Source organism: Trachemys scripta, chromosome 19, assembly GCF_013100865.1.
Source record: "Trachemys scripta elegans isolate TJP31775 chromosome 19, CAS_Tse_1.0, whole genome shotgun sequence".
Classification (NCBI taxonomy): domain Eukaryota; kingdom Metazoa; phylum Chordata; order Testudines; family Emydidae; genus Trachemys; species Trachemys scripta.
In genome coordinates, this window is record NC_048316.1 from 12,276,649 (window position 1) to 12,288,932 (window position 12,284).

At 51.0% G+C, this 12,284-nt stretch overlaps 1 protein-coding gene across 2 annotated transcripts; it reads right to left on the reverse strand.

The window, feature by feature from the left end:
• Window positions 1-149: 149 nt before the first annotated feature.
• Window positions 150-9,337, reverse strand: MAD2L2 (mitotic arrest deficient 2 like 2). 2 transcript variants are annotated; one of them, XM_034753564.1, is made up of 9 exons: window positions 9,208-9,337; window positions 7,205-7,256; window positions 6,401-6,519; window positions 5,695-5,766; window positions 4,155-4,255; window positions 3,920-4,014; window positions 3,182-3,255; window positions 1,557-1,649; window positions 150-788 (listed from the first exon to the last, which is right to left on the reverse strand). In XM_034753564.1, exons 2-9 carry the CDS (start codon window positions 7,242-7,244, stop codon window positions 747-749), a joined length of 636 nt encoding a protein of 211 aa, XP_034609455.1. In that variant the 5' UTR covers window positions 7,245-7,256; window positions 9,208-9,337; the 3' UTR covers window positions 150-746. The 2 variants fall into 2 exon arrangements, with proteins under 2 accessions (XP_034609455.1, XP_034609456.1); XM_034753565.1 differs by lacking the exon at window positions 9,208-9,337 and adding an exon at window positions 8,524-8,774.
• Window positions 9,338-12,284: the final 2,947 nt, after the last annotated feature.

A 12,284-nucleotide genomic window follows, 5' to 3' on the forward strand; every position in this document is an offset into this window, starting at 1 on the left:
CACTTGTGTCTAACGCTGAAAATGAAGAGAGAGCAAGTCTACTGCGTGCAATGGGGCCAGATATACTTGGTCACAGAGTGAAATGGTTCTGACCAGTACAGGCCTGTGCATCTACCACACGGCCTTTGACACAATTCAGGCTAGCTCCGCGATGGTAGAACTTGCTCAGTATTTATTGACAGCTCTACAGATCACTCACTCACAGTGGACACACACATTGTAGATAAGGCCCCACTCATCCCAGCTGTAAGTCGAGCGATTTCGGTGGAGTCATACGAGCTTAGGCTTCCCACAGAACACGCCCAAGTTATCCAGCTGGAGGCTCAGAGGTACGTACACAAAATGGACGTTCACATACAAGTACCAATGTGCAATTGAGCTGCCCTATAAAGGGTCAAAGCGGGATCATAAAGAGCAAGTGAGAAGGACTGATTCCCACTTGCAGTTTACATGACATCCCTCACGTCTTGCATCTGTGGATTTGCTGTAACAAACACATACACACACACACACACCCCACACAGCCTGTTCACATGTAGGAGTCAGTTCTATATATAGCGGTAAGAGCATTTTAAACCTATAGGCAGCTTGGCTGTGGGGAGCTGCTCAATGGACATGAAGTCACTCAGGAGGCCAGCTGAAGAAGCACCTGTTAACAAGACAAGTTGCATCCCCCTAGAAGACACCGGATTCCTCTGGAAGATCTGAGCCTTGGACAAGGTTGAAGGTGATGGGAAGAGTCAGCATCAGGTACCTTTGTGGGCTCTTTCTTCTACGTAAAGCTGCATCTAGAAGAGAGTAACAGAAGGGGTTCAGAAAGGGTGAGTGTAGTAGTATTGGTTTAATATCTTCTATAGGGAACTGTACTGTAGAGGGGGGAAACCAAACTTAATCCACTGGGTCTTCTCCATAGGTTGCCCCTGTGATCGGAGTCTGTTTGCATGAGATGGTGTAAACTGGTGCTGTGGAGCAGGATTCACCCCCATGAAATTCAGTCCAGGGATTTATTCTTGCTCTAGGGCCCAGTCCTTCAAGAGCACAGTTCCCAAGGGGAATTCTGGGCACATTTCCCAGAGGTGCTCAGCCCCTCACAATCCCACTGTTCGTGGGCAGGGGTTCCACTCAAACACACAGCGTTGACAGACAGGAGCTACAACCCAGCCCTCCAGCAGTGGCTGTGGCGTGGCCTCTCCCACCTCCAACGAGCAGGGTTGGGTGTTCTTTGGCTTGCCCATTGGGCACCTCACTCCCCAGCCCCTGTACACGTAGATGGTCTGGGCCAGGCTGAACTTTCTGGTGATGGGATAATGGGGTCAGGGCATCCTGCCACAAACAGGTTTCATGCTTGAGATGGGGAAGTCCTGCCCTCCCAAGCTTGCCTGGGCTCAGTGCACTCAGTAGTACCAGCGGCTCCTGCTGGGGTAAGATACTTCACAGCAGCGCTAAGCCGTTGCCCTGTAGATGACGGCAGTGGGGGACAGATTCCCCTCACCCCGGGGAGTTTGCATGGATTGAAGTAACGCTCATGCCAGCCTGGGCTAGAGCGCTCTGCTCACCTTTAAGATATCCGACGTCATGGTCTTCAGGGGGATTAGCCGGGGGTCATGCATGTGCACGTCCTGCTCATCTGCCAGGATCCATGGGAAATCCTGCCAGCAGGAATAGAAGAGGCTTCCTCAGACAGGAGAAAGCACCCTCCCTTTCTGGGCTCCTCAGAGGGCTAGAAATGGGAGCAGCGTTGGGTGGAGGTGGCAGGGATCCACTACTGCCCCTCCCTCTAGCCTTCTGCACCCCACAAGTGCTCCCCCTCCCCTCCTTCCCAGTCATTGGGTCTATGGTAAAGGAGTAAGGAGGGACGAACATGAGGATTTGAGGGGGACCATAGATCAGGCTGGGTGAGGAGCAGAGGCAGAGCACGTGCCTGGCTGGGGAGGTAACGGAGCCCACAGCTTTAAGGAGTGGTTTATACTGGAAAGCCTTGCTAATCCACACACTGCCAATGCCCACCCCTCAGCCGGGTTTAACAGCAGAGGTCTCTGATTACTAAGGGCTCCTTACCCTATGCACCCAGAGACCTCAATCTCCTCCTCCAATTCCCTCCCCAGACCTCCACTTCCAGCCCTCACCTCTGCACTGGGGCTACAGCGGAAGAACTCAGTGGGTTACGTGTCCCATAGGGGAAAGGGGGCTCAGCACCTTGCAAGATCAAGCCCTTAGTGACTTGCCCTTCTGGAAGACAGGTATGCTATTTCCCCAGGGCGGTGTTGTGAGGATGTACTGGCTAACATGCACTGAGGCTGCTGGCCTGTCCACCCAGCCTTAGGGGCACTGCCCGCTGTCTGGTTCAGGCCCTTCGCAGGGTTTCATGTAAAACTGGTAACAAATTCCACATCGCAAACTAGTCCCTTCCCCTGACCCAGGGGCTGCCAGTCAGCGCCTCTCACTCCTGGTGGCTCTTCCCCCATCTGCCTGGGATCTACCTTGCAGTGGTTCTCAAACCGTGGGTCGCCAGGGCTACTTTAGATTTGCTGGGGCCAGGGGCCGAAGCCAAAGCCTGTGCCCCGCTGTCTGGGGCCCAAGCCTGAGGGCTTCAGCCTTGGGCAATGGGGCTGAGATTACAGGCCCCCTGCCTGGGGCTGAAGCCTTTGGCCCCCAAATCCAGGGTGGCAGGGATGGGGCAGGCTCAGGGTTCAGTTCCCCCCTACTGGGGCCATGTAGTAATTTTTGTTGTCAGAAGGGGGTCGCAGTGCAATGAAGTTTGAGAACCCCCTGCTCTAGGTCCCACCTCAGGAGCCAACCTACTTCCTATAACCCTAGTCCAAGGGTCTCCAACAGGAGCCTTCCTGCTCTCCGCAGCTCTCCCAACTGGGCTACTTGTTAGCTTTTATAATCACCTCATCAGTCGCAGGCGGGGCTGGGCCCAATGCCCCTCAAAGGGCCAGACACCTGCAACACTGCATGTATGTTCCAAGTGCAAAACTTCACCCCTTCCTTGTTAAGGAGAGGTCTTGGGAGAGCTCTTCGAGACCTCAGGAATTGCTGTGGCCCAGCCCTTCCAGGGAACGATAATACAGTCCCACTGATGAAAGGAGAATCCAAAGCTGCAGCACCTTAATTCACGTCCATCCTTCTTTACCATGCAGCTCACCGCAAGCAACAAGCAGACAGAGGCATCACCTACCTTTATCACCTGGATCTTCTCCATGTTTCGCGTGGCAGCCTCCCGTGTATGAACCAGGACAGTGAAGGTGCAGCCTAGAAGGGATGGGGCAGGGATGAGAGGAAGGCACTGTAATCCGATGGCCAGAGGCCTGGGAGGTAACAGGGATCATCCACAGCTAGGTAAATACCAAGACATGTTCCTTTCCAAAAGGGACTGGGAAAGTAACCTGTCATTTTCTGCTCTCTCTGACTTTGCTAGCAGTCTCCTTAGCACCAGAAACCATGGACTCCTCCATGGTCTCCACCTTCCCCTCTCCTGTAAACCTATTGCCATCTCCAGGCCCCCGATGCAACTGGCCCAGGGCACCTTTTATAGGATTCGGATTTTGCTCCAGTGCTCGTGATCAAAATTTTATTTCTACCCCCACCTTTTCAGCGGGATGCTCTTTGCCAGTTGGCTGCTGCCTTCCACCCCAGAGCTGGTTGCATTTCAGTGATGCTGCATATGTCTAATATGCACCATGCCCTGTGATCTTTGGGAGATTAAATCCCCTGTACTTTTTCTTTAAATCTCCATTTCTGCCTGTCTGAGTGGTAGTGAGCCCAGCTGTGCAAAACAAACTCTCTCCTGGACAAACACACTAGAGAGACATTTTACCACCCCTTACGCAAAGAGTTTTATGTAAAATCAGCCAGTGAGTATCACTGGAACGGCAGTTAGAGCCCTCCCTGTAGAAGAGAAGGCTTTCAGTCCTACCTGGGGGGTTATTGTCGAGCACGGCATCACACACGCTAATCTTCAGGATGAAGGCACGGAGCAACTGCTCCACGTGGGACAGCAGCGAGTCCGAGCTGGGGAGGAGACAGATCATTAGGGGAGCTCCCGGGCCCAGAGGGAGGGGTAGTTGTTTCCAATATCAGCTCCCAAAGTTGAACACAGGGAGAGGGAAGCAGGCACTGGCTGCACTGGGCTGGTAGAAGGGAATCTTTACCTGATGGAAAGTAGAGGTGGCTGAGTGATCTCAAAGACAAATCTCTCCACTGGATGGTGCTCTTTATCCAGGATTACTACCACCACCTTCTCCACGTCATTCTGCAAGCACAGACACCCGGTCAGGAGCTCCCCACCAGACCATCCCTTTTCCTCTGCTCCCCCCTGTCTCTGATGCTCCCTATGAATCAGGAACATACTTATCTGCTCTAGCCCCACATCACTTCAATGTTTTCCCAGTGCTTTAGAAAGGCTGCTGGATTGCTCTGGCTACAACCAAATGCCCTACCAGTTTATTATTGGATAGGAGATCCCTGTTGGAGGACTACCCCCAAGACCTGTAGCGAGCTGCAGTCCACCAAATAGGACATTTCCCTCTCTAGCTACCTCTACATGGAGAGGCAACGTGCAGCCATCATAGGCTTCCACCTCCCCCAGGGGATTAGACACAAGGCATGCAATATATACACTCCCAACTCAGGGACAATACAAGGCAGAGGACAGTTCACACTCACAGCACCAGTAAGGCAAGTTTGGCTCCATAATTTAGTTTATGTAAAAATAAGCGTTTAAAAATCCTAAAGCCAACAGACTATTATCTATTGAGTTACAATGGAAAGAGTGCTTAAAAAAATAAACCAATGATATTTCCCCGTGGTGTGGGCAACCAACCACTGCAGCTTTGTGGCTAATGCTCAGAAGTGAAATTGATGAAAATTAACCAGGAAGTGAAACTGCCCTACTTCAATCCTCCAAACGGAGAGCAAACCCCAAACTGCGGAGATTAAAAAACCGACTAAGGCAATGAGCTCTGCACAGCCAGACCGCACTGCAGGATTGAGGCCTTAAGCAGGTGTCTGATTTTGCTTGCATTAATAGTCTCCCTGACTTCCATAAGGCTGCTCACCTGAGTAAAGTTACTAGTGACTAAGTGTCTCCTGGATTTATAACCCTTTTTTTTAAGTGTTTCAATTTTAATTATTTGTAACATACCATAGTTAAGGACATATATATATATATTAGTTAGCAGTCTGCTGGTGTCCCTTCACCTGTTTCAATGTGAATAAATGAATAACACCAAACCTGGACCCTGGTTGTGGGGAAACTGATTAGGTCACTAACTCTATACCAGTGGTCCCCAAACTGTGGGGTGCATCCCTCCTAAGGGGGTGCAGAGGAACTTGGGGGGGAGAGTGGCAGACCTGGGCCAGCACCCATGGGGGGCAGGGAGAGAATGCCACCCAGCCCTGCTCTGCCCCCAGTCCTGCTCCCAGCCATGGTTTCGGCCCTGGCCCCAGCCCCTGGCTGTGGCTCTGTTCCCAGCCCCAGTCTTGGACCCTTTACTGTGTTTCCCCACTTCCCCCAGGAGTTGCGGCCCCAGCCTCCGGGGGAGGGAGGGGCAGACAGGGTTAGGGGGAGTGTGACCCTGAAAAGTTTGGAGACCAGTGCGCTATACAAATCTCTGTAAAGTTCTCTATTTGTGACTAGCGCAGTTGGGGCAGGGGGCATGCCCCATACGAGGGTCTCTGGCATGGCCTCACCTTCTCTAACAGTGGCTTCACACAATGCAACGTGTCCTGGATGTACCGATTCAGCTCTGGATGACAGGACATCTGTGCAAACAGAATGAGAACTCAGATCAAATAGCAGAAAGGCTGGTGGGCTGCAGGGCCTCAGGGGGTTGCTACTGTGATGGAATATTTTACCACTAGGTTGCCAGTTCAAATCCAGCAGAGGTAAGTGGTGATTGGAAGTTGTTGTCATCTGATAACTGTGCAGTGGCTTATGGGAAATAAGTCTAGTGGGGTCTGCTGACAACTAGCCTAACCAGTGTCCACTCACAATTGGTCTTTCTTAGAGATAGTCCCTCCCAGCCAGGATTACAGCACATTGTGGGGGGCAGCATGTACTGCTGTTGCCTGTGATCTATCTGTTCTGTGCATAAGTGTAACGTTTCAAACTCCAGGGTTGTTAATTCATCCCTTTTCAGGACCACTCAATTCACTTTGAAAATAATTAAGGGTTTTCATTTGTTCAAATATAAACTAATTCAGTTAGGCACAGGCCAGAACAAATGCACCTCCAATATCTCATTCATGGCCACAAATGCCATTCTAGTAGCACCTCCTTGAGCCGAAGCATTACTAATAATACCTACCTCTTCGATAGTGCTTTTGAACATACAGCATGCTCTCTGCTTAACTGTGTATTTCCTCATAGCCATAGAGCTACAGGAGAGACTCCTACCTGGACTGGTACATTGTATTTTTTCCTCTTCTGAAAGATCCCAATGGGGTAAACTTCTCTAACATAAAGGATGAGGTGAACAGCCACTTCAAGAAACTCCGAGAGAACATCTGCAACCACTAGAGAACAGAAAGAGGTGGTGGAGCAAAGCAGGTAAAGAAAAACAAGCCCAGCAAATATTTCCTGGCTGCAGGAATCTGCGGGTTAACTGCTGCCCACGATCTTCAGCTTATCTGTACACTGCTTGTTTTAGGAACTGCGGTGAAATGACTGTCCTCCCAAAGCGTTTTACCTTGGAGATCACTGCATTCACCACTGAGATGTAACCACCTCTAGGGTGGAATGCACCAACTATTTAACACCACAGCAACATTATACAACCATTTATGACCGGAAGTAAAGAAAAATCATGTATCCAATTGAAACTGCAGGTGAACTGGAGGAAGGCAGAATTTAATGATATACCCATGTAAAAATATAATGATGCAAGTTGACCTGTAAGTGCTCCTTACAGGTCTCACTTCCAAGTATGACCAGAGCTACCCCAGCTTAGCTTGTGAGCTTCCAAGATCATAACAGGGCAGGACAGTGGTCATCATAACCTCTGACCTGCAATACTACAACCCACCAGCAAGGCATAAAGGTGTCCCGGTTTCCCTGTACGGTACATGTGGCACCCCATTCGCAGCAGTAGTTGAGGGGTAGAAGACCAACACTCCAAGGCAGAGCCAGCTCTACCTCCACATGACTCCCTGTGCCAGCAAGAAGCCTCACCAGCTTCTGGAGAGCAGCATGCTACGCTACCTTGTCCAAAGTTGAGATCTTGCCGGGTGAGGGTGGTCATCTTTCCGGTAACCTGGGAAGGAATTGGGAAAGGAGTTTTTCCTCTCAGCTCATGGCACCATTCAGATCCCTCTCCCCCATTACCTCCATGCCCACAGCAAAATTCCACACTCTAGATATTTGCGCGCACACTAACTGCTATTACACAAACCAACAACGGGGCCTGATTTTCAAAGGCCGCATAGCCCCCATCTACTTGAAGTGCCATCGGGTTTGCTCGCAGATCCGAGCTCAGGAGCCCAGTTAAAGGGATAGTGGGTTACAAATCATAATTTTGCACAAGATGACATCTGTCCTTGTGTTCTTGATAACACCTCAAATTGCAAATCTGAATGTACTTAGAAGGGTTTCTGCTGTTTGTGGGAGTGTTTCTTGTTTGTTAATGTTTTGGAATATATGATTTTGTTTTGTTTTTGTTTGTTTGGGGGTGGTTTTTGTTTGTTTTTTGCATTAGCCTGGGCAATGAAAATAAGCTAATCAGTTTCACAATTTTGTCTATTTCCCTTTCTGGTTCACCTGCCCTAACAAAATGCAGCATGTTTGAGTTGCAAACACTGCAGGGGAAGGATTAAAGCCAAACAACAAAATTGTATTGACATGGAAAAAAGTGTTTTATAAAACCAAACTCCCCTCTCATGTGAGGTACTTATATGGCCTCTGTTAGACAGTAGCTGAGCACATCACAATTATTAATGTACTTATCTTCACAACACCCTACGAGGCAGGGAAGTGCCATTATCTGGGGAACTGAGGCACAGAGAGACTAAGGCCATAGATTTTGAAGGTATTTAGGCAGGGCTGCCCTCAGTGTTGCAATGCCTAACTGATTTAGAAGTCTAAATTTCATTTCCAAAAGGGATTGAGGCACTTCAGAACCTAAATTCTATTGACTGTGACTGAGTGCAGCAACACCTAAATACCTTAAAATAAATAATAATAATTAATAATCTAGGCCTCCACCCCAGGACATACAGGAGGTCTGTGGCAGAGCAGGGAACAAAACCCAGCTCTTCAGTGTCTCATGCTTGTATCTTCAACCTCAGACCATCCTTCCTCTCACAAAGACCCTAATCCTGCAGATGAATCCACACAGAGACACCTGCACCCACCTGAGGACAACTGCAGGACAAGACCACAGTTTGTAATGGCTAACCCTCCCCCCGCCCCAGCATAAGGCTTACTATGGTGAGGATGGGGGACCATGGGTCTGACCCAGAACCCACTAAGATCAGTCCTTCCATCCATTACAATGGGGTTTGGCTCACATCCCAGGTGTGTACCTGGATTACAGCAGATAGGAAAATGTACTGATCCACTCAGCCCAATGCAGCGCTCTTGTCAATGGGTTTGGGAGGTCCCAGTGGATGGAGGGTATCTGTGTTCTTAATGATGCTGTTTGGAAGCTGGTGACAACCTGCGCATCTAGTCAACGGAGACGCTCTTATGACTTTATTTTGGTACCATCCGAATTTTTTTTTACATTTTCAGGGCAATTGGCCAGACGGGATCCTGAGCAACCCTGGATTTGGCAATCGGTGGCAGTCACTCGTGAATCCAGCAGTGCACCCCCTTCTCCCCCACGGTGATCGGTTCACTCTCATGCCACAAGCCCACCCCCAGTAGGGCTTCTCCAGGGCAGCTGGTGTCTGGTTCGCCCCCCCCCCCAGATCCACCCTACACTGGGCACTTTGCGGGGGGGGGGGGAAGAGTGTTTCTGTGAGAAAATGTGGCGCCTTCCAGTAACAGGGTCTCATGTGGGCACCCCCCACCCGCTCTCATTTCAGAGCAGATGCAGGACCGAGCCCACCAACACCCCCCCCCCCCCTACGGCGCACGCACGGGGCCCCCCCCCCCCCCCTCCCCCCCCCCCTTTCGGGGCACGCGCGGGGCCACCCCCCCCCACTCCAGCCCCCCCTTTCGGGGCACGCGCGGGGCCACCCGATGCCCCCTGTGCCCGCCCTTACCGCGGGGCGGCGGCCGCTCCCCGCCCGGGCCCCGGTTGCCGGGCTCAGGGGTGTCCGCTCGGCGCGGCCCTTTGACGTGCCTCGCCGCCCCCTGCCTTCCGCCGGGTCCTAGCGCCCCGCGGCCAGCGCCAGCCCTGCCAGCTGCGACCGGCCGCGCACAGCTGGAGGGCGGGGCGCAGCGCCCAGGGGCTGGGGGGAGCCGGGGCCTCTGACGATCTTGGTGTGGGGATCTCCGGGTGGGGGGTCCCCTAGGGGCGGGAGGCTCATGCTCAGCCCAGCTACGCAGTGTCCCTTCCTCTTCAGATAAAGGGTCTCCGGAGTGTGTGTTCATCTGATGGTCTCATTTTACAGGTAGGGAAACTGAGGCACAAAGCGGTGAGTGACTTGATCAAGGGCTTTCAGTGAGTCCCTCTCAAGATTTGTTTCAACTCATTTTTAAGCGCCATACGGATGTGCAATGCTGCACTCAGAGACGTGGACACAGGCTGGAATTTAGGGCCCAATCCTGCAAACGTTAGTCACACAAATATTCCCATTGATTTCCCTAAGAATGATTCCGGCCAATGAAGGTAAAGATTTGCAGGTGTGAGTTCTTACATTACATAAAATATAGTAACAGCATTTCAGCTTTGTCATATAATGCTAGAACCATAGAGCTAGAAGGGACCGCAAGGATCTAGTCCAGTGGTTTTCAAACTTTTTTTCTGGTGACCCAGTTGAAGAAAATTATTGATGTCCATGACCCGGAGGGGGCTCAGGGCTGGGGCAGAGGATTGGGGTGCGGGCGTGGGGCCAGGAATGAGGGGTTCAGGGTGTGGGAGGGGGCTCTGGGCTAGGGTGGGGGTGCAGGTGGGGGTCAGGGCTCTCTCTGGGTGCGGGCTCTAGGGTAGGGCCGGGGATGAAGGGGTTGGGGCGCAGGAAGGGGCTCCAGGTTTAGGGGGGCTCAGGGCTGGGGAAGGGATTGGGGCACGGGCTTACCTCCGGCGGCTCCCGGTCAGCGGCGCAGATGGGGTGCAGAGGCAGGCTTAGTGCCTGTCCTGGCACCATGGACAATGCTGCATCCCGGACTTGGCCAGCAGGACTGGCTCCTAGGTAGAGGCACGCCAGCGGCTCCTTGCGGCTCTCACCTGCAGGCATCGCCCACCCCCTGCTCCCATTGGCCAGTTCCCAGCCAATGGGAGTGCGGAGCTGCTGCTCGGGGCAGGGGCAATGCGTGGAACCCGTGGCGCCCGCTGCCTATAAGCCAGACCTGCTGCTGGCGGCTTCCGGGGCGCAGCGCGGTGTCAGAACAGGTAGGGACTACTAGTTTTTACTGGTCGGCCACCAGGGTCCCTGGGTGCTGAGCAAGGCCACCCAGTGCCTTGCATTCTGCGACCCAGTACTGGGTTGTGATCCGAACTTTGAAAACCACTGATCTAGTCTAAGCTCCTGCCAAGATGCAGGCTTTGTTGTGTCTAAACCAGCAGTTCTCAAACTGTGGGTCGGGACCTCAAAGTGTGTCACAACCCCTTTTGAATGAGGTCGCCAGAGCTAGTGTTAGACTTGATGGGGCCTGGGGCCGAAGCCCAAGGGCTTCAGCCCTGGGCGGTAGCACTCAGGTTACAAGCCCCCCGCCTAGGGCTGAAGCCCTCGGGCTTTGGCCCTCCCCGCCTGGAGCATCAGGGCTCGGGTGGGCTCAGGTTTTGGTCCCACCTCCTGGGGTTATGTAGTATTTTTTTTTTTTTTGTCAGAACAGGATCGCGGTGCAATGAAGTTTGAGAATCCCTGGTCTAAACCATCCAAGACAGATGGGTATTCAGCCTCCTTTTGAAAACCTCCCTCTTAGAGGGATACTTTTAGATCAAATTTGGCCCCAAATTCTGCTTCTTTTTAGTCAAAAACTCTCAGACCAGTTTGAAAAAAGACAATAACCAACAGAAATGTGTCCATTTGTTTTTATTAATTTTCCACTGAATATATTTAAAAAAAAAAAACAAGTAAACATTCCCTTTGGTGTTTACAGTCCACACTGGGCAACATTGTGCCATGGCTTGACAGCCAGAAAGCAAAATTCTCTATATACACATAATAAATAAAGACAAAGAAACTGACTTCAGTGATTTTTTTTTCATTGTCCAAATTTACATGCAAACATTAAAAAAAGTTTTTTTCAGATTCTGTCATTCTTAATAATCTAAAATGATATGAGTAACAGGTATGGAGAATTAAAAATTATTTATGTCTATCTATATGTATATATATATACATGCACACACACTATGAATTTTGTTGCCTCAGAGTCCAATCACCCTTGATGAGAGGCAGGATGGTCCAGTGGTTACAGCAGCAACCTGGGCACAAGACTGGCACAGCTACACTGCAGTGCACCTCTACCCCACTATAACGCTGTCCTCGGGAGCCAAAAAATCTTACCACGTTATAGGTGAAACTGTGTTATATCGAACTTGCTTTGATCCACCGGAGCGCGCAACCCTGCCCCCCCCCAAGCGCTGCTTTACCACGTTATATCCGAACTTGTGTTATATCGGGTCGCGTTATATCGGGGTAGAGATGTAGTTGTGCCGCTATAGCAGCTGTAGTGGCTCTGTGCCTCAGTTTCCCATCTGTAAAGTGGGGATAATAGCACTTCCCTACCTCATAGTGGTGTTATTAGAATAAATACATTAAGGATTGTGAGGTGTTTAGATACCACCATGTAGAAGTACCTTAGATAGACTCTAGATTCTCCTATCTCACGCAGTCATTCCACCTTCTAAATTTTCACTACCATATTTAGTTTGACAGGGGAGCATTAATTCGCACAGTCACTTCAAATTTCATATACTCCACATTTGTGCACTGGGCCCTTTTACTACAGCACTGACCGTGCAGGAGCCCAGGAGGAAAGCTTCTCAATCTAGTGGGACTTTTCTGATGCCGTTTTAAAATGGGGGACACGGCCCTGGTCAAATCCAGAGTCTTTTGCAATAGGCCTCTGCAGTACCAGTTTCAGATTCTGCATGCCAAGCTTCCCAGTGTGCACATTTTGGGCCCAGTCCTACTCCTAGCGAGGCCAATAGCAAAACATCCCTTGATTT